We start from the raw sequence: 22,206 nt of genomic DNA on the forward strand, positions 1-22,206 counted from the left end.
TAATGCTACTAATTTTAAATTTGATAATCAGGTAAAATACTCCGAAGCAAAAAGTAAATAGCAAAATCTTTAAATACATCTGTAGAACCAATAAACAAAATAATAAACCAAGATTTACGGCTTAAACAAGCTAAAAAAAATACACATCAGTTTTTGCCAGGTAAGTACCTCAACGGAGAACAATTCGTAGAACTGTGTATGAAAAATATTTAGCAGGAGATAAATAGGAATACATTGTGACCTTTCATTAAGCATGGGCTTGCCTAAATGACTGCAGCATTAAAAGGTGTGTTTATTATCAAAAAAGAAGAGAAAATAAACGTACAAACTTGGTTCCATTAATGCAAAGAATGTTTCGGTAAGGGTTTATGATTGTTCCCTTAGAATGGGGAATTAAAAATAAAACGAGTGGAAACAAATGATGAAATCAACTCTATGTACTATCAAGAGAACGTTTTACGTCCAATATTTACAGAAGAAATTCCAATTTGTTACCCCAGTGATTTTCAAAAATTGATACTTTATAAAGACAAAGCAGCAAGTTAACACATGGAAAAGTACCACTGCATTCCTTGAAAAAATGATGACAGGTACAGGTATTGGATATACCTTTCAAACGTTATCCTGCAAAGCCCCCTGATGTTTCACATATACACTATTGTGGCTCTGATCTCTTTAAAAGGACGCTTTCTAAACTTAAACCCACAACGAACCTTCTATCATGTTGCAGACTTATAATCTAGAAAACACAGCTGCCAGATAGAACATATAACAAATAATCTTTACATTTTAAACATTAATTAAACGGTCCCGAAATCATTATAAAATTGTGTAAACGCCCTATGTTAGAATTAATATGCTCCTTTAAATTTATGACAATATTTCTAATTCATAAATTCCATACCTTAAAAATTCACTTATCAATATCTTATTATATTTGCTTTTGCATCGTAAAATAAAAATGAAACTTACTATGCACTGTAAGACGAACGACTGTACTAAGGCCTGGTCCAACGCCATTATTTGCCTCGCAGAGATAATATCCCTCATCTGATGGCTCCACGCTTGGAAAATTCAGTGATCCATTCACCAAGATATGCACATGGGAACTGCTTACAATTGTTTTAAATTGTTCTGGCGGATGACCTGAATGAGAAAATAATGTGTTTTGAGCATCATAGTTACTCATCATGAAACAAATCAGTGATGTGACTACATTTGCTTTTGAAATACTTATTCATTTTAAATGCGTTTCCAATTATAACATAATAAATTAAGATAATGAAGCTTAAGCGATAATGCTGGTGGAACTCAACATTATTGTAAAATAATGAAAAATGAAACAATATTAAAAAAGTTTGAATTCACAGTTTATGTTTCATAATATAGTAATGTCAGTTTTTTTTTTTTTTTTTTTTTTTCATTTTCGAAATTGTTACTACATACATTTCTTGCACTATCGGAATATATAATATTATTATTTAGTGTCTGAGTGCATTAAACAAATGGAGTTTAATACATTCATATATATATTTCGTCATCTGTGGAAAATTGCAAACGCGTGCAAAAATTGTTGAAAATTACATTCTTAAATTGATCATAAAAGCAGCATTAAGAGTTTCAATGGATTAAGATTCTAGGATTACAAAGACTTTATACTATGAATCACACATTTAAGATATAATAACTTAATTTTCGAATAACGTGTTTCAACAATTACAAATGAAATTTAAAAGTTATTTGGGGGTCTGAAATTTTATTTAAAACGTGTGGGTTTGTTTCTCAGCTGCCTGTGATTTCATTTATTGCTTTTATTTTTATCCGAAGCTATTTGAAGAATGTAAAGAACTATGAGATGTACACATAGCAATTAATATTGCTATGTGTAGAAATATATTCTTCATAACAATGTAAATTACAAATTACAGAAATTACACGCATTATAAAATGTGATTTCAAGCTATGCATAATTTCATAAATAACTATACACTATGAGATTTTCATTTATAAGTACTAATAATAACAAAAATCTGCAAAGTTTAAGATTTTAACGGTCACCCAAAATGGTTTGTTAAGGTTTTTTACGCTCTCACTGAGCTTGCAGTCTACGAGTCTGCTATTACACTGACTCCTACTAACCCAATTTTTTTGTCTATTTAGCTTTATTAGTAATTAAGCATCATTTTCTTCGCGCGAACGGGCTGGTTGCATGGGTGGTTTCGTAGTTTTCCCCATGTGTAACGTGTATACGAGCCAGTTTCCCTTAAAAAGTCCTCCGAAACGGCATCCCTCCCTTAAGGCAGATAGCCCTCGAGTGCTTTGTCGTAATCTAATAAACCAAACCATTTTCTTCGCACTTACGCTATATACAGTTCAACAGGAAAATTACATATATTTTAAATGCAGTATATCAGTGTAAATTTAGAATTCCCGATGCAGCGTTAAGTGGTGGCATATATTTTTCTGTTTCCTCCCCCCATTCTTTTCTCAGTTCATCTTATCAGTGTTCAATTTTCTTACTAAGATGGCTTTTTGATGACGTGACGATTACGCATGCACAGTTTAGCCGTACAGCGTGCAACTTGTAATATTAGTACATCTTGCAATATTAGTAAACAATTCTAAGTGCATTATAAATTTTATTAGAATTTCCGATATACAGTATTTCCGATATGCTTTTTTTTTCGTACAGTGCTGCCATTGCTCGCTTTCAAATGGTTGAGTTTGTTAATCAAAAATTTGTTTTAAATTGTTACAAAATATGAAATCTATAATAAACCAAATTTCAAATTCCAGAACTTTCAGATGCTCATTTACTGTGGAAAGATTACGTTATTCAAAATTTGATTGCTCTAGGTACTCTTGTTTTAGCACAGTGCGAGAAATATATATATATATACATTTATGCAGATTCTTCATTATTTAATTTCTTTAAATATAACACAGGGCGATAATATTTGGTGGCAGCAATTTGAAAAGTGGATCAATGTTTATAGTGAATCGACGCAAAATGCCAAAACGAAATTAATAGTCCTTCTGGGCAAATTGTCCCTTTGAACTAAAAAAAAAAAAAAAAAAAAAAAAAAAAAAAACAGAAAAAAAAAACCTAAATGTTCGTTTCTCTGTACGTGAAATTTCAATAAAACATGCAATAGTTTGAGACAGTACATTTGGAAACTGAAGATTGTATTGTAAAAGTCTGAAAAATGGATCTGTGTTTAAATTGTTTGTGGATCAAAGAGCAATTTATATTGTACAAATAAATTCCTCAGATTCCGTTCTGCATGAAATTTGTAAATTTCGCGTACTCTCAATCATATTTCTGTTTACTATTTTCAATCCTAAACCTTAATAATAGCCATATATAAGCATTAAACATAACGTTATGCCGGCATTTGTGTTTCGTTTTTTGTTTTTTGACGCACCTCAAAGACAGATACACATTGTCTGTCAACAATACGCCCACTTCCTTTTCGATCAAGTTTATCTCCTCGTAATGATGCTTTTTGGAGGCCATAAAAGTGTCGCTTGTTATCAGCGCTGTCTACGTTTGTTCTGAGATCTTTTTCAGTTCTCTGATAAAGCTACTTTCCAATTACATATTATGTTCAGAACTTCGACTATAGCAAAATAGTTCTTATACATATGAACAATAAAATAACAACTCAAAGAGTCTTATTTTTATATTCGAACGAAATAACTGAAAGTCACAACTGTTTATGATTGCATCATTTTATTCTTCAAGTCTCTCTCTTTATAAACAGCAATTCTGTGTTTATAAATCCTGTCATACATATCAATATTCCTTTGTTAATTTTTATTGATGAACTGATCGTCTCTCATTAGGGAATTTTATAAATTAAAAATATTTACATTGAAATTGTCTGTTAATAAAATTATATTTTTTAAGATTTGTCACAGCAGAATGCTTCGATTAAACAGGCAAAAGTTCCAACATTTGATATCTTTATCCTGAAAGTTTAAAAATGGTAGGCAATTTATCTCATTGACAAATTTAAATCTATTAAAGTTAAAATGTTAGTGGTTGATATTAAGATGATCATTTCGGCAAAGAGCTTCATTTTTCTTTTATTCGTCTCAAATGAAAATGAATTCTTGGGATTCCAAAAATGCTTATTTTTATGTTTATGATTATTAGAATAGCCAATTTACTGTACCTGAAGTTAAAAAGGAAAGACCGGAAGTACCACTGATCGGCACAATTTAAAATAAACTTTGGTGTTATCCATGTTTTTTTAACTTATTTGCTTGAAAATTCTACTAAATATTTTTGTTTTAATTATAGGCCCTTTTTTGTAATAATAATTATTTGGATTAATTTTACGAACTAGGACTGGCAACATTATGATTAATTTTTACAATTATTCTATGCTTATTTTTCATTAAGTTTGTTTTGTTATTTTTTTTCTGTTGAAATTTTATATACTTCTTGCTGGCTGTTATATTTTTTTTCGAATCTTTGTTGCTTTATTTCAATTATTCTAAGATGCCAAAAGATCTGTATTCTCCAGAAACTTCTCTTCTAAGCACTTTTTCAATTTACAATTATGTATCATAAAATAAAAAACAACAGTTTTATTATTAGTATAATAATTTAACTGAATTTTTTATTTGGTTACTCAGCTTAATTTCAAGAAAAACGAATCTTTCGATACAACTTAATTTACTTTCTCGGAATGGCAATGTTCAAAGGTAATATTTCATGAAACACTTTGTTAATGAGAATGGAACTATTTTATTTAGTGGGAGAATTATATGACTAGTAAGTTTCACTATATAAGCGTAATGTAAAAAATGGCAGGCTACAGAATTTTTTCTTTTGCAAAAAGAAAAATTCGGGTCAATTTTTCCATCTACTCTCTGAAGAAAAAGTATATCTATAGGATATAGATTTACTGCTCTAATTTTTAATTTAAAACATATAGATATAAAGCAGATAATTTACTGCATTCATATGATTGGTATTTAAAATTAGAGTAAGAAATGAATTTTTTTAACAAAACTTTATATTAAAATTTCAGAAAAATGGTATATAAGATCTTGTTTGCATATTTTAACAAATGGCTGATACAATTTAGTCGTAATACAATACAACTGAAGCAACACCATAAATTAACTGGTTCTGTTACATCAGCAAACATATGTAATTTTTCTCAGACCCCTGAAGACAGCGAAAGATACGTAAGACTACGTAGATACGTAAGCGAAAGATACATCTTACTAAATATACTCAGAATAGTTCATTTTATAACAGTGTCAATAATGTACTTATTAAGCTTGAAAATAATAAATAAAGTTATTTATTGTTGATGAGAAAAGACTGTGTTTTTGAATATCAGAGAGCATTCATCCATGGGGAGAGAACAGTGTAAGGTAGGGTGGATGAAGTTCCGGAATGAAATTTTAATGTAGAAATATTTACCAAAATGCTATTTAGTGGACGCTTAACCATACAATGGAAATTTCGTTGATGAATCGTCCAATTCATAACCATACAGCCAGAATGATAAAAATGATAAACTAATAAGGAGTTAGAGATTGATTAATTTGGAAGTCATGAAGTCAGTGCCATAACTAGGAGGGAACATCGATGTCCACAGGATCCGGGGCTCTAGAGATCCTGAAACAGACTCTAATGCATATCATCGTACATTATTATTATTTCTTCGTTAAACAGATAGCAATTCAAACCTTGCACAGAGAGTATGAAAAGCTAGCACTGATATCGGTGGAGTATCAATTGAGAAGATACGAAAAACATCATATGAATATTCAAATTTTGGAGGGGAAAATTTGCTAAGCAGATATTCAATATTGAGAAATACCACCAACCATTATTTGTATGCTACTCTGATCCCTTAATTATGAAAAACATCTTAAAACATGAACTCGGGTAGGTTATTAAACGCGTAATGCCGGTTAAGATTTCAGGGTTGATTGATTAGGTTACGGAAGTTTAAGTGAATAAATATCTTTAGAGCACTTTGAGAAAGACATTACAGCTATACTTAACATTTCTCTATAGATTAATTTGTTAGTAGTTGTGGTCGCGAGGTTATTTTGCAGGTGGAATTTGAATTCTGACTAGCTCACTCGTTAGAAAACTGTAAGAATCCCATTTATGTTTATATGCATATAAGTAGTCGAAGAATGCTTAGTGAAGTAATTTTTTTTAGCTCGCTAATTTATATAGTTCTAACCAAATCTGATGTCGACTTCATATAACTTTCTTACATGACCTATTTAAACCATACACACTTTTGCACTTTAATTAAAAGTATTTCCTGGAATTATTCTAAATTAATTAGCAGATCTCTCAAGGCAAACTGAAAATGATAACAAAATTTGCGAATTATGAAATTAAATATATCGGTTAATTTTTTTTTCACACTGAAGTCACACTTCTTCTAATTTTATTTTTTTTCTTAACGGGTGTAAAGCTTTCCCAAATATAAGTATAAGAATCGGGAGATCGTTTAAATGGTACATTTCGTTATTTGTCGAAAATTAATGTTTTTTAAATTTGGTATTGCCAAAACAAAAATATTTTCGTCATTTTAAACTCTTCTAATAAGAAGTATATGTTAGGAGCAACGAAAATAAAGGCCGAAAAATATATATATATATAGGTTTGGTTCTGCCGATTGCAATAAAAAAGTGAGACTAGATGATATACAACTAGATATAGCAGTCCCATACACAAAATTTTAAAGTTATATGCCTAATCGTTTTATACATACGTACAGACGTTTCGAAAAAATCCCTTTTAAATCCACTTTAAATCCCTTTTATAATTCCGTTTGGAAAAACTGTCCGTACATAGAGACGTCAAGCCAGAGAATCGTTCAGATGGATTCGGGAAAGGACAAAATGGATATTTTATTTGAAATATGATACCAGGAAACCTTCACGTTTACAATACTTACGTTTCTTCACCCAAGAAAGTAAATACACGTTCAAGCACATGATTAAAGCAATCCCAGTGTTGTATATCTGCAATTGACTTATTGATTTCTCAAAGCAGATATGGATCTTCTTTAGCGAAATATTACGGAAAAAAAATTATAATCTTCTATTTAATTTTGTTCAACAATATTCTGGGAAACGAAATTTCTCTTGCGCCCATTGGATCATCATTACTAGGAAAACTTGCCTTCCTCAATTTTTGTGCTGTAAATAGCTTTTGTATCATTAGAAGAAGACGTTTTAAATTTCTATAATGTAAGGCTTTTATTCACACTCTATTGGTTTTCTTTTAAGATACCAGAATTTATCCTTTTTAGAGACCGCAAAACGTAGTAATATTTGAAAATATAATATGCTATGTAGTTTTATGAACAATAATTTAGTGATAAATTATTATATTGAACAATAATTTAGTGATAAATTATTATATTGAACAATAATTTAGTGATAAATTATAAATTACACAGCAATGCACTGGCAAATCAGGTCTTTTCCTTGTAGAACATTTTATATAAGAAAAGCATGTCAAATTAAGTTAAGTCAATTAAAGATCAACTAAAACAAATTGCATAAACATAACAGAAAATATTATAAAAAGTGCAGTTTGCCAACATACCTTCTCATGAGCAGAATGCGCATGAACTACTTTTATTTTAACATCGAATGAAAGTTTTTTGTCCCAAAACAATGGTATACAGTAATGTAAATTTGCTTTTGATAAAACATGTTTAGTGAAACCAAAAGTTACATGGAGTATCATCGTGCCTCCCACATTTTATCAGGAATATATTTGACTTTGATTTTTTTTTTTCATATGAAAAGTTTCTTTTCGATGGCCGAAATCTTATCAACAAGTTTAATCAAATGAGTTTTATTGAGATTTACGCTATCCTATCATACACGAACTTATAATTGCGATACATCTTCTTTCCTTTATGTTCTTCTATGCATTTGTCCTTGTGATTTATCTGAATTTGAAATTGCCAGTAACTCAAAAAATGCCGACGAGGAAAATATTATTTTATCTCTGTATCAAAACTAGCTTTAAGAAATAGTGTGTAGTAAAGCGTAATAATCTATACTAAATGAGCTAAAACGTCACACAGCTCTTCAAAATCCGCAGTTAAGTTTATAATTGGGTTCACAGGTAACGCAATATTTATATACACTGTGTCATCATTGTTTATTCTTTGACAACAGAAAATCAAAGAACAAATTTCAATAGTTTGTACTTTTTCTCTAAATTCCTAATTAAGAACTGACTCGTAAGAGAAATTTATTACATTTTATGAAGCCATTGGCATCAAAATAACTCCATTGTACGCAGCAAATTTAATTTAATTCTATTTTATCGATGGGTATGAAACCTATATTTTTCTCTTCTAAGCCAGTATTTTTCAGTCCATGGTCCTATTTAATTAAAGCTGCACTAAAGCAAAGTTAGATCTCTATTTAAGCACATCCGACTCGTGCATTTTTCTTCTGTAATTGGATATTATAAAACCTCCTTGCCTTCAGCTGTTTTAGTTTTAAACACATCACAAAAACTCATTTTTAAAATGAACTAAGATGTGTCATGTTACTGGCATGAATACATTGTCAAAATATGAACGTAGATTTCTGATTTAAGTAAGAAATCACGATGATATTCAAACATACTGAAACATTTCTTCCAGAAAATTCCTCAGGTGCTATTAAAAATATAACTGTGTAAAAGTCATTAAAAAGTTAAGTGTTTCAATTGTCATATATCGGAAATGTTACGAAATATCTAATTTTGGATATAAAATGAACACAAAATTCTAGTTCAAAATTTTATTCCGAAAATTCAGCACAGAATGTATTCAGAAATAAAGAATGTAATACTTTTTCTCATAATAATTATTCTTACAGGTAAAATAAATAATAAAAATATTTTAAATAACGGAGTACCCAAATGCTGATAAGAAAGGACTTCCCTCTAAAAAGCCAATGGATCCAAGCTTAATCAAGAGATTTCTAGAAAATGCTTTTTGTTAAAGTGACTGCTCCGAGATGAACAACCACCATCGTTTAATATCACAGGTATTTTCATTGAACATAAATCATGTGAAAAAATATCTAATTCCCTTTGGTTTTAATGAAGCCTTTTTATTTATTGCCATGATATTTTGCACAATTTCAGACAAATACTTGCCGAACATCTTATATTTACGGCCTTGTCAAAAGAACTAAAGTAAGCTAAATCTGCGAGGACGATTTTCTAAATAATGTTATTATCATTATATTAATAGCAATTATGTCCTCCAGTCGAAAATCCGATGATTATTTAACTAACAGAAGTGAAAATTATAACATTGGTATATTTATTAACATCTTTTTGCTATCTTTTCATCTATTGGAAAGATGACAAAATATACTGGAAAAACAATCACTGAAGATTACCGAAGTTAAAACAATTAGTAAATTAATAAAAAATTGATTTTGGAAATGCGTTCTCTTCAATGGTTCATATCCTTGAGCGCAGTTTCATTTAACTCATTCACTCTTTTATTGTCATTGCTTCCTCTTGCAGCTTTACATTTTAATTGTTCAATTAAATTTCAATTGTTCATTCTAAATTGCTCAATCGGGTCTTTTTTTTAGATTCATATCACTATCATTAATCAGAATTAAGATATCGTTATATGCAAAAATCAGTAACAAAAATATTAAATAACTTAATTCTGGATAATTTCATAACTCATCTCTTGATAATTAATTAAATCCGGATGATAAGCATTCATTCATAATTAAAATTTATATATATATGAGAACGTTTATGAATGGTTACATTGCAGCAATAAATAAACTCTTTTACGTGGATATGTAAAAAAGATGCATCTTATTGTCAAAAAAAAACTTTACAGCCTTAAAACGAGTGCAAAAATGTATTCAACTTCCACTGGAGAGTGGTAGAAGTTAAAAAAATTGCAAACTTGAAAATTAAAACACAATTTTTCCATTATAATAAGCAAATTTGTTTTAATGTAGCAAATAAAAACAATCTTAGAAATAATTGGTTTATAAAAATGAATTTTTTCGTTAAAAATTTATTTCTGCTTAACATACTAAATAAAAGTTAAGTGAAAGTAAGGCTGTGCAAATACAATTAAAAACTACTTGCTCCTGCCACCACAAAAATAGCATAAAACAAATAAAACCAAAAATAGCATGTGAAAAATTTGCATTTTTTCTTTACTAGAGAAGATGCTGTTATACTGTAGGTTAAAAAAGATTTTGAAATTCAAATATCTTTAGAAATTTTTTTTCGAGGAGATGTCATGTTTTCGCAGCTTTCCAAAGGAAAAAAAAGAGTCTTTATATATATATTTATATTTTATCATTCACGCATGTATCGAAAGCAAATCTACTCAACGAAAATTCTAGTTCGTCATTTTGTAAAGAAAAACATAAACTTTATTCAAGAAAGAGTTTATGAATGAATGTTCGCGAAAATATTTGCAAGTCGTAGATAGATTAACTGGAGAGAGGATTTTCGCACGTTCTAAATAGCTTTTTCCGTTCACTGCTGTTTGTATTTTAACCTTTCAAATATTTATTCACAAAAGGAAAACTGGCATCACTTCATAAATTACGGCCAAGAGTTGTACATGTAAATGAACACAAGTGTTATCAATGTTATAATCATAACAACTGTCTATTAAAGCGGTTACATATTTCTGCCCAGGTTTTAGACTCATACGAGGAGAAAAATATTTAAATTCTGGAGCTAATAAATAAAAAAAGAAAAAAAAAACTAAAAGTACTACACAATAAGCGTAACAGAAATTATTAATTCCAGATATATATCGATCTGCAGGACTTTCTAAGCGGCGTAAATGTTAATTAGTGAAATAATGAGATCGAAAATTAATTGGTTTTTTTTCCTGGATGCGAAAGAAATGTTGTACTTTTTAACACACATCTAAAGCATTACCATGCATAGTTGCAATTTATCTGTTTTCGGAATATATTTAAATAGAGAAATACTACCTCGAATTGGCCTCAAATAATAGAACATGCGAACATGTTGTAGAATTGACATTAGGATTACGAGCGGCATTTAGTAAGATAAAATTTCCTGTGATTAGTATTACGTATTTGGTAAAGAAATGAATAAGCATGAAGGATATCTCAAGTGGGGATTATTTTTAGAATATAACGTGTACAGTTCAGATGTATAAAGCGGAAAATTCGAAAAGTGCCCAAATGTTAGAAGCATGGAAGAAACTGAGCTGTACACGAGGCTATAAATTTTTACATGTGGATTACTGTTCTCTCTAAAACAGCGGTTCTCAACCTTTTGACTAAAGCGTACCATCCAAACAAAAATTAAAAACCCTTAGCACCACCGCTATATTTTACAATGGATTATTTTTCAAATTCTCAATAGAAAATATTTAAAAAATATATATATATTTTGCCATTTGCACTACCTATTGGCTGTTTGTATTACGTATGCACGGATAAAAATGTTAAATTAAAAATTGCTTTTCATTTTAATTATCAAAATTTAAAATTTCTAAAATTTAGTGAGAAATTTGGGTTTGTTTAACAGAGATCAATTTCTTTACGTCTGGTCTTATTTCACTAAGCTTTAAACGTAAATTAGCATCTACATTGAATTTTTTTCTGTATTTATTTTTCAAATATAACATGAGAGAAAATTTTTGTTCACACAAATAGGTTGTGCAAAAAGGTAATAAAAATTTGATAGCTTTATTAGAGATGCTTTTAACTTAATTGTTTCCGTTCAGCCAAAAGTTAACAAGTGTATTATTTTTGAAATCTTCAGTTCGAGTTCGATTATAGGAAATTTCTATCAATTGTTCTTTTTCTTCACGAGATTTTTGAACTTGATAGCTAAATATACTTTATTTCTTTGCGTACCACTAGTAGTACGTTTACCACCTGTTGAGAATCGCTAGTCTAAAATCATCACGATAAAGATTTTCTTTTATAAATTTCTACACATTATGATATAAAATAACGGATTCAAGAAAATGTCCCGTGTAAACTGTAGCAAAAATATCCCTAAGTACTTTTAAATAAATTATGGGAATTCCCTAACTTGCTCTAACATGAACTGCATGGGAATGAGAATGGAACACTTAAGTAGAGAAAAAATTTCAAATTTAAAATAGTTTATACATTTGGGACTTGGCGATAAGATAAAATTAATTAAATAATAAATAAATGAATAAACAATATGACATAAAGATTAAACGAATGAAGATCCCTTATTCTGTTTTATTTTGCAGAATAAATCAAACTTTGCCCAACAGTGAGCAAGTTAACAAACTAAATCAACTCATGAAATTAATCAAAAACTTCATTGTACTTTTGTTTCAGGGTAAAAGATTTTAAAACATTTAAACTAAGGAATGTATTGTCACCTGATGCGATCAGCTCACTCTACGCAGACAGGGAAAAATTTGGTTGCTTTTTCACGTTGGGGAAAGACGGTAGAGAAGATTTTTTTCCCCTTCCTTTTACTTTTTTAGATCAGCTGAACGCTTCCAAGCCATAAATCTTTTTTTTTTTTTTTTTTTTTCTATCCGCTTTTTACTTCCTTGTACGAAGTAAAAAGGAAGTATTGTAATCGCGAAAAGTTTCAGGCAGCATATTTCAACGAAAATATCCATTTTGACCGCTATCGAATGTAATTTAACGATGTTTCTGCGTGATATCTGTACGTAAGGACAGAATAAAAGACTCTTTTCCTCCAAAAAAATTATAAAACTGCTGAATTAAAAATTAATTCAGAAGAGAATTTTTCGTGGCGTCTGTACGAACGTATCTATGTACGTGCGTACGTATCTCGCATAACTCAAAAACGAGTAGCCTCAGAACGTTGAAATTTTGTATATAGGACTGCTATAACATGTAGATGTGCACCTCGTATTTTGGTTGCAATCGACCGCACCAAACGTATATAAATATATTTATATCTATATCCACTCTGTTACCTGGCTCAGTGATCTCAGTTTCTTTACTCTTATATGTTTGTAAATTGTACATTTTTTGCTTTAAAAATGATTGAATTATGTTGTTTTTATCTTCCGGTTAAAGTTTTTATGCCTTTAATAAACCTGTGTGCAATATGTTTAGAATTATCGACAATTTTAAAGTTGTTTAAGCGCCGCTAAGCCTTTTATTGGACGGCGGCCATTGATTGTTTACGTTTGAAACAGCAGACTAGTGGATCTTTTGCCAATCTAGAGAAACTTAGCTACGCAAAAACAAAGATAACGCCTTCATTTATTATTGCCAATTAAATCATGCTTAATCCTTTCTGGAATTTTTTCGAGGAAATAAGTGTTCAAGATTTACTTGGTAATTTTTAATATAGATATTTTGAGTTTTTATGTATTTTTGCCTTCTCGCGAAGTGAAAACTGAATTAATTGAATGAAAAATACTCAATCGTCTGTGAAAAACTGTTTCTTTTTTGTTTTGTTTGCTTAATTTCTTTTATACATCATTCTAGCTTTATTATAGTATTTGGTTCTAGTTCTAGTTCAAAATTTTATTGAACTTTAATACATTAATTGTATGCACTTTAATAAATTCTACACTTTCACACTATTTTTAATTTGTAAACATTTACATTTATTTACCTGTATTTAATGTCTTCTTTATTTATTCTTATTCATCTCTAATTCTATGTAAATAGCAACTCGAATTCTGTAAGTAGTTTAGAAAGAAAGGACGTAAAGGTTGTTACACTATTTTAGGTCTAGATTAACATTTTTATTGCAAAGTGATCAAGTTGGCAATATTTCATCAGTCTGATGATATTTTCTAATTATTAAAAATATTTTCTTCTTTATGACTACAAGATTGATTTATCTATATTTTGGTACCTCTTAACCTTTCTTCCTGACTCTGGGTGGACAGTATAAATACTGCTGTCTTGAAGGTATGCCGTTATGGTATTTGCTATTATCAATCTATATAATATCTTTAATTCGATTTTCATATGTTTGTTTCCTCTTTTCATACATCACTTGCGATATTTAGTCATAAAGGGCTTTGTCCCCGAGGGACTATTGTTTTCGTTTTGCGTCGAATCACTCTGAATGTCCGTCTCACTTTTCAAACTGTTGTCACTAAATATTATCGCCCTGTATTATATTTGAAGAAATTAAATAATGAAGAATCTTCATAAATGTATCTATGTTTCTCGCATTGTGATAAATCTAGAGCCATCGAATTTTAAATGACGCAATCCTACTGCGAATATGGGCATCTGGAAGCCCAAATTTCAAATTTGGAATTTGTTTTATTATCGATTTCATATTTTGTAAAACTTTAATCAAATTTTGATTAACAAAATCAAGGATTTCAAAGCGAGCGATGGCAAAATTGCACAGAAAAAAACATTTTTATCTCCAGCGCGTGAGACTGTGTATCGGAAATTCTAAAGATATGCTCAATCTAAAATTATTTTGCAATATTATTCTTGAATTGAATTTTATGAAAGTGCAAAGAACATGATATTTAATAAATAAAGGTAAAATGTTAAAAAAAAGCCCGTTTGGATGTAATTTTAAATCTGAAACATTTCAGATTTTCTTTTAGTTGTTTTTTCCCCCTTTTTTTCTTTATTGGAGAGGAAAGGATAAATACCACTGCCTCGAGGGCCATGCATTTACGCTATTTTCCTATTATCAATCTATAGAAAGTACATTTTATTTTCGTTGTCATATTTTGTGCATATGCTTCACGTTTGTTTCCTATTTTTGTGCATAATTAGTGGTTTTTAGCTTTTATTTCCCTTCCCTTCACTAGAGGGGGTAGTATAAATACCGCTTGCTTGAGGGTTACGCAGTTATGCTATTTTATTATTATCAGTCTATATATATAATAAAATAGTCTATATATATAAAAAGGGCCATTTAAGAACATTTTTGAATTATCCCTTATACAGTATTCTTTAGAGTGAACATGCAGCAATGTATATAAAATATGCACTCAAGCATCTAAGTTTTGAGTTAATTCAGAGTTACTTAGACAGATAAACTTGTGTGTTATCAATCTAAAACTAAGAGACCTATAAAAAACGTAAGTGTTTGGACCACAGTTGCGTTTTCTCTCCTTCGAAACATGCGGTTTTAATTAGCAAAGGTGAATTTTTATTGTTGTTTTACATACGACAGAATAATTAGCTTCATGTTCCATTACTTGAGTCAGATATACGTAGAAAGAGATTTGAAAAAGATTACATATGTATCATTTATATGGTATTCATTTTAAATGGTTTCTTACAGTTATTCTGCTTCCAATCAAGCTCAGATTTTATTTATATTTCTGAGATACATTAAGTTAGGGAGGTACGTGAAATTGTTTACATTAGAGGTTTACTTTAGCGAAAAAGTTAACATTTATATAATTGCTTCTGAATGTCTCCTTACATTCATTTTTAATTAATACAACGAGTAAGAAAGACGTATTTATTTTAAGAACCAGTAGATGCTATTTTGGACGTCTTCAAAACATAAAGTTGTTTCAAACAGAGAACAAAGCAGAAAATGTCAGAGCATAGAATAAACGTTACTCTTTGTAATTATCTATGACACTTACACACGCTACTCCTATTTCAAAAGAAATTTCATTTAAATTTTCAGCACTGAAGCTTTTGTCACTTTAGAAAGTATTATTTTCTGCCAGAAAATTCTCTAACTCCTCTCGAAATTTCGTTTCTCCCCGTCTTATGTGAGTAGCTATTCACGATCACTTTAATTAAAACCCTGACAGCTTTAACAAATAAAAAAAGTTCAAACACGTTGACAAGTCTTTTTTCCATTCTTCATTTATGTCGTGGTTAAATATTTCATACTTCATTTTGTCGTATCATTTTTCATATCTTTCGCCTCATTTTTTTAATAAAACTAATTGTTAGTGCGATGAAAAAGATAGCGGTTTGCAAAATTGGGTGAATAATTATCATACCGATGAGATAAATGAGTTAAAATACGACTTTAATTACCATACCGTTTAACTTTCAAAGGGGGAATTATTTTTTAAAAGTTCGATGTTTCGAACAGGTGATTCATGTATTGGTCCTAAATAGACGGATGTGCAGATACAGATTGTTCAGGAAAGGTGACTATATTTTTTCTCACAAATATTGATACTAGATAGGTGATATGAATCAAAAGGTTTTCAAAATCAATCAGATAATTTTATTTAAACACTGTGAATGACAGAATTCCCTTAAAAACATTTGCTTAACTGACGGCCCTAGATACAAATTCCAATTAATATTGGATTGCGTGTAGATTTTTCGGAGCATGACATGAAAGGCCTTGATGGGCCACGTTCACGGCGAATTCATACAATTTGGTGTATACGGTCTAAAATAGTAAAACTTGTATAGTCATTAGGATATTTCGAAGCAGCTGTAGAGACATTAGGCATTTTTTGAAAGCAAGCAAGATGAAAAATGAGCAAGCGCCTTCGCCGGGAATCGAACCATGGACCTCTGGAATACCGGCTAAGAATACCTCTATGGAATACCGGCACGCTAGGAAGGCGGGAGAAATACCTTATATATGTAGGCGGGGTGTTGAAGATGATACCCCTAAGTAGAATAGCACTTCCACACCACAGACATTTTATGAATAATTAATAAAAAAGCTACAGATTTGAATAACAGTACCGTTGCGCGTTCTCACGCTTGTTAGATACAGCCTGACTTTAAGTATTTAAATAACTACTCAGCGTCCACTTGCGCTTGCTATTTTAATATTGCTATAGTTCTTTTGTTACCACCTTCGCGTGAAATCAACATCTATCGATTGCTCTCGCTGTCGGCACATATGTGATGCCCTCTGGTGGCTGTGTTGAAATAACATATATCACATATACTCTCCCTTTCAAAGAGCGAATGGGGTTTTTAGGGGACCTAATCGCCAAATCCCGGGAGAGGAGAATCATCATCCATCAACCTTTTAGTTCGGGCCCCACCGTAGAGACATTACGTATTTTTTGAAGCAGGCAAGATTAAAAATGAGGAAACGCCTTCGCCGGGAATCGAACCACGGACCTCTTGAATACCGGCCCAGCGTGTAGAACCACTACACCACGAAGGCACGCTAGGAAGGCGGGAGAAATACCTTATACAATAGACGTGAAAATTGTGCAATGCCCTCGCCGGTCTCGAAGATTGAACTTCTCGAATTTGCGTCGAGGAGGCTTCCAATTATACCGCGAAGGTATATGGAAAGAAGGGAGTTAGAAAACGGAGAAAAAGGTGGTCTCTCTATTGTTATCGCCTAATATATTCCTGCTTTTAAAGGGCGACTGAGAATTAGGAGATCCAGTCACTAAATCCTGGTGATGACGCATTATCGTTCACCACCTTCTAGTTCGGGCTTCACTTTGAAAATCATTAGAATTTTTGGAAGCAAGAGAAGTCAAAATATATGTAAGGCCCTGTCCAAGGTTCAAACCCTGTACTTTTCGAATACGCGTCGAGTATGCTTCCAATTACACCACGAAGGTATGCAGAAAAGAGGGAGAAAAGCTCTTATAAATTAACTAAGAGAGAATACTGATGAGTATTTATTAATCCAAGTGATAAAGAAATAAATGAAACATGAAAGATGTATACAAGTACAAAATCCAGTAAAATCTCAATGAATTAGATGCAGAGATTTAAACATTAAAACATTAGCATTAAACTGATTGAAATTAAGTGATAAAAACTAGTCTCTTTTAAGTAACTACTCAAATAAATTAAAATCAATTTCATTTCCGTTTGCTCGGTCGAGTTAAAATTACAGCTTTAAAATAAGAGTTGAAGTCTAAAACATGGAAATTGCCATTACTAAATTACCGTAGTTCCTCGAGTATTTTCCCTTCCCATCTTTTTACCGCTGAAAATTTTGATAACATTCGCCTAATTTTCCCCTTCCTCCACTGTTCACAGTTTTTTCCTATGAGAACTAGTTTGCTGGTACATTGTATTAATTTGATTATTTTTATTTTTATTCGGTGTATTCAAAATCGTATTAGCATTTTTATTTTACTATTTCATTTTTATATTACCGTTGAAACTGTATTTGCTTTTCTGCATTCCATTTTATTTTATATTACTGTTTTCAATTTGTATTTGATTTTCCATTTTTATTTCCCTTGTAAACCTCTTTGATAAGGATTTTACACAGATTCTTCATTTTAAACATGCGATTTCAGATAACTTCTGTTATTTACTTTCCAGCTCATTTCAGCTTTATCTATTGCTAATTTGTTCATTTTTTGGAAAACCGGGTCCTCTTTTTCGTCTCCTTCTCCTCCGTTCTTCCAATGTCTCTGGTGGGAAATGCTGTCAAGACTCATTTTTGAGAAGTGCCCCTAAGGCTTTATAAGGTAACTGAAACTTGCGCGACTTGTCCGGCTCAGTTAGCGTCCTATAACATCAGTCAGTTATTGTAATGTTAATAATATTATGTATTTTTATTGAAATGAAGATTTCTTTTAAAGAAGCAAAATATTGTGATATTTACTACTAGGTTATTTATGACTACTTTATAATGTTGTAACTGTAACCGTGTACGTCGGAAATGAAATCACTTGCACAATTATCACTATCGGTTTTCGGACGATAAAGTTAGCTAACAAAAGAAGTACAAATATGCCACGAAGTATGGTAGTCGTTGAACTTGATTAAGTTAAAAGGAATTAACTTAAATAAGTTAAATGCAAATTTTTGGTAACGTTCTGGAAAGAATATACCAATTAGAATATTAGATCACGTTTCTGATTTTCTTAATTAGAGAAGTCAAAAATTTTCGACTTAATTTCAGGAGTAGCGCAAAATAAACAGGATTCATTGTTATTTGAGATATGTATATATATATATATATATATATATATATATCAAATAACAATGAAGAAAGAAGTTGTATTTTATGCAATATTACATAAAATACAAGTTCTTTTTAAATCCCTAGTTAGCCTTAAAAATTATTAATCGAAGCTTTCTGGATTTGCCCTAAGAATGCAGAATTTTTTTTTAACTTAACTTACTAAGGCTTGATAAATATTCTGCTAATATAAATACAGATATATAGATCTATGTATGTAATATATACACATGTATACATACGTACATCCCCACATACAAAACTGAACATGAAATAAAATTATTTGAGCTTAACTAGGTTTAATTTTGAAGTTAGTATAAAATGAAGCCGTTCTTAATATAAAAGCTGGTGATTTTGAAAATGGAAATATAATAAGATTATAATATAAGAGTAAATTGTTTTTCAATCAAACATAATAAAATTACATCTTAATTTCCCACAAAAATTTAAAGATTCGACAGCACAAAAGTTTTCCATTTTCATGGATTAGGCATCCTGCTGCACATTTGAAAGTCAAAATTAAATATTGATTTCAGTCTTGAATATCAATCTTCCTATATATAAAGTAACCTATTTTATTCAGTGAATATTCAAATACAGCTGAAAGCATACTTTTATGCAAGAGAAAGGTGGCTTTTCTATTGTAACACATTACAATGTGATTGCTCTACCATAATATGACGATAGAATCGATTCTTCGACACATCTGCATGTAAGGATTTAATGAAGCTGCAATACTCCAACAGTTCTTGGCCTTCTAGTAATAGAGTATGTGGCATCCTTATCCTGCATGTATATTAATAATATAATCCCAACCTACACACGGAAATAGGAGAATAGGCATTATTCAACGCATGACTAATATTCTAACGCTACCCATGACTAGTATTCTAATACGTTTCATATCTTCTAGGAAATTTATATCAATGGAACAGCCCCTTACTGCAGAACGTGGGTGTGAGTTGTTATAAATTATTCTCAAGTTTTCTATTTTATTCATTATGTATAAGTTTAAAAAAATAAATATTTATTAGAGCTCTGAAGTTACTTTAATAAAATAGTTTAAGTCTGCTTTTTTATTTCTTTGCGTTTTAAACAATCTGCAAAGCGAATAAATATATTTCGGCATTATGGAATTTCATGAGTTTTTTTAAACGCTCATTTGGAGCTATCAACTGCGAACTTCTTTTTCTGTTTAGTTATGTAATAAAAGATTTCATCCAGTCTATTCATTTCGGCTAAGGTACCTGACCGCGTTCTTATTGTCAATTTTGATCAAATTTTTCAAAACTTTCTTTAAATTTTATTTTAAAGCTTATACATTGAGCTTCCCATAACTACTTTCATTATGTCTATCCGATCATTAGAAGTAGAATTACGGCTATTCTTGTTCTACGCCATGAACTTGAAGTTTATGCTTAAAAGAATTCGGAAGATAATGTCCAAAGTTACACATACTACTCTAAATACCTTTAAAATGAAAAATTTTCATTTAAATCCTTTAATGATGTTCAAAAGATTTTGAACCTTTCAATTTGTTGTGAAGTGATCGGAAATAAGATTAGCTACGCAATTTAATTTTCATACTTGCAAAAATTTTCTTTCCCTCCTGTTTGTGTTTGCACACATTAAAACATATTTTTTGAAAACTTTTATTTTTCCAAGTTTTCTGTTATATAAAAAAATAATTTGTAATATTACTATAGTAATTTTATGAAACTTTCCACAAATATTCCATGAAATATTGTGAATTTAATGGATATGCACACGCCGGAAAAAAAAAAAGACGGTTCTAATTTAAATATCTACGCAGGTTAAGTTTGTGAGTCAACTTCGCGTAAAATTGGACTGTTTAGTCTTTGACAAATAGCTAATTTTAATTCTGAATTTAGTGTTAGTTAAGTTATTTCGCCATAAGTGTTGGCTTAGTTGTAATCAAGATGTGTGCCATCTGTTCTTTTTTAATTTTAATAAAAGGGTCTTTACACCCTTTTATTAAAACATGTTTCAGTTTTTATCTTAGACTAGCGATTTCGCTGTCAGTTTGTCTAAAATTTGATAACAATTTATGATAGTTCAAAAAGTTAAAGTTTATAAAACATTGCACAAAAAAGTTGTTTCGAGAATGGGATAACTTCTTAACAGTACATTTTGTTACAAATTAGGTAAATCTGATACAGAGCCTTCAGAGTTGATTAGAAAAGTGTATGATGATGCATAATTATGAAGAACACAAATATATGAGTAGTACAACCATGCTTTAAAGATGAACCAAAGACAGGACGTTCTTCAACTTCAAACTAAACTGAACTCAGTGGCGCAACAGTCCTAGTGGGCCACGACCTGCAGTGCCCCGAAATCTGCTTTCTTGACCTTGAGCCGCTTAGTGCATCAGCATATGCCCTAAGAAAGTGGCCAGCTTGTCGCAGGATCCCCGGTGTTTAGTTCACAAGTGAACTTGATACTCATTCTATCGACCCATTCAAGGAATGAGTCAACCTTGTCCAGCCAAGGGATCGAATCCCGGACGTCTGCTACAGCTGCGCGACGCGCTAGCAACTTCTTCAACTTCAAGTGAAGAAATGTAAATGAATTCAAGTGAAGAAATGTAAAGTATATTCGTTGTCCGCTAAAAGCTGATAGATTTGCAACAAATCAGCAACTTTCAGATATGCTTAGGATAAGCAAATAAAGCTTAGATAAAGCAAGATTTTAAAATATTGTACTATTGTAAATGTGACTAACTTTTCGGTGGGCCTTAAACGACTTCCAGCCGAGCCTTAATTACAGTGGAAACTGGAGAAGGTTATAAAAGACCCTTTAGTCAATACTTGATTCTGCAACACAACCCAGAAACAAAAAGACAAAGTGGAAACTGCAAAGAACCGTCTTCTCCCACAGAGAAAAAAAAGGCACATATGTCGAAATCAAAGACTATGGTGACTTGCATTTTTTTGTCACAAAGGACTTATCCACCATGAATTGACCCTAAATCAATCAACCAACACTTTTACAAGAAGCTGCCTTTTAGGTTAAGAAATAGAATAAGGCGAATAAAAAGGAATTTTTTGATTCTGGGTAATTTTTTATTTTACATGAAAACGCTGGTCCCTTACAGCATTGTTTATACAACAGTATCTTAGCATTAAATTGCAGTGATAAATTACTCAGGATATGCTCTTGAGTTATTGCGAGATGATGTTTTTCTTTTTCCGAAATTTAAGCTGGACATAAAAGTACATGAATTTGAAAACGTCTTGAGTATTAAGACAAATATTATGCGTATTGTGCGAACAGTTAGTTCCAATGCCTATAAAGCAAATTTA

At 30.7% G+C, this 22,206-nt stretch overlaps 1 protein-coding gene across 2 annotated transcripts in view; it reads right to left on the reverse strand.

Moving 5' to 3' along the window:
* The window catches only part of LOC118186257 (cell adhesion molecule Dscam1-like), a 1,080,749-nt gene that overhangs the window by 291,943 nt on the left and 766,600 nt on the right, over window positions 1-22,206 (reverse strand). For both annotated transcript variants that reach the window (XM_085806701.1, XM_085806700.1), the window contains exon 11: window positions 973-1,146. In XM_085806701.1, the coding sequence (XP_085662827.1) occupies window positions 973-1,146 (174 nt within the window). The remainder of the gene's footprint in view (window positions 1-972; window positions 1,147-22,206) is intronic.

Source organism: Stegodyphus dumicola, chromosome 12 (assembly GCF_044657685.1).
Source record: "Stegodyphus dumicola isolate Sdum_Otavi_A_Nest chromosome 12, ASM4465768v1".
NCBI lineage: Eukaryota > Metazoa > Arthropoda > Arachnida > Araneae > Eresidae > Stegodyphus > Stegodyphus dumicola.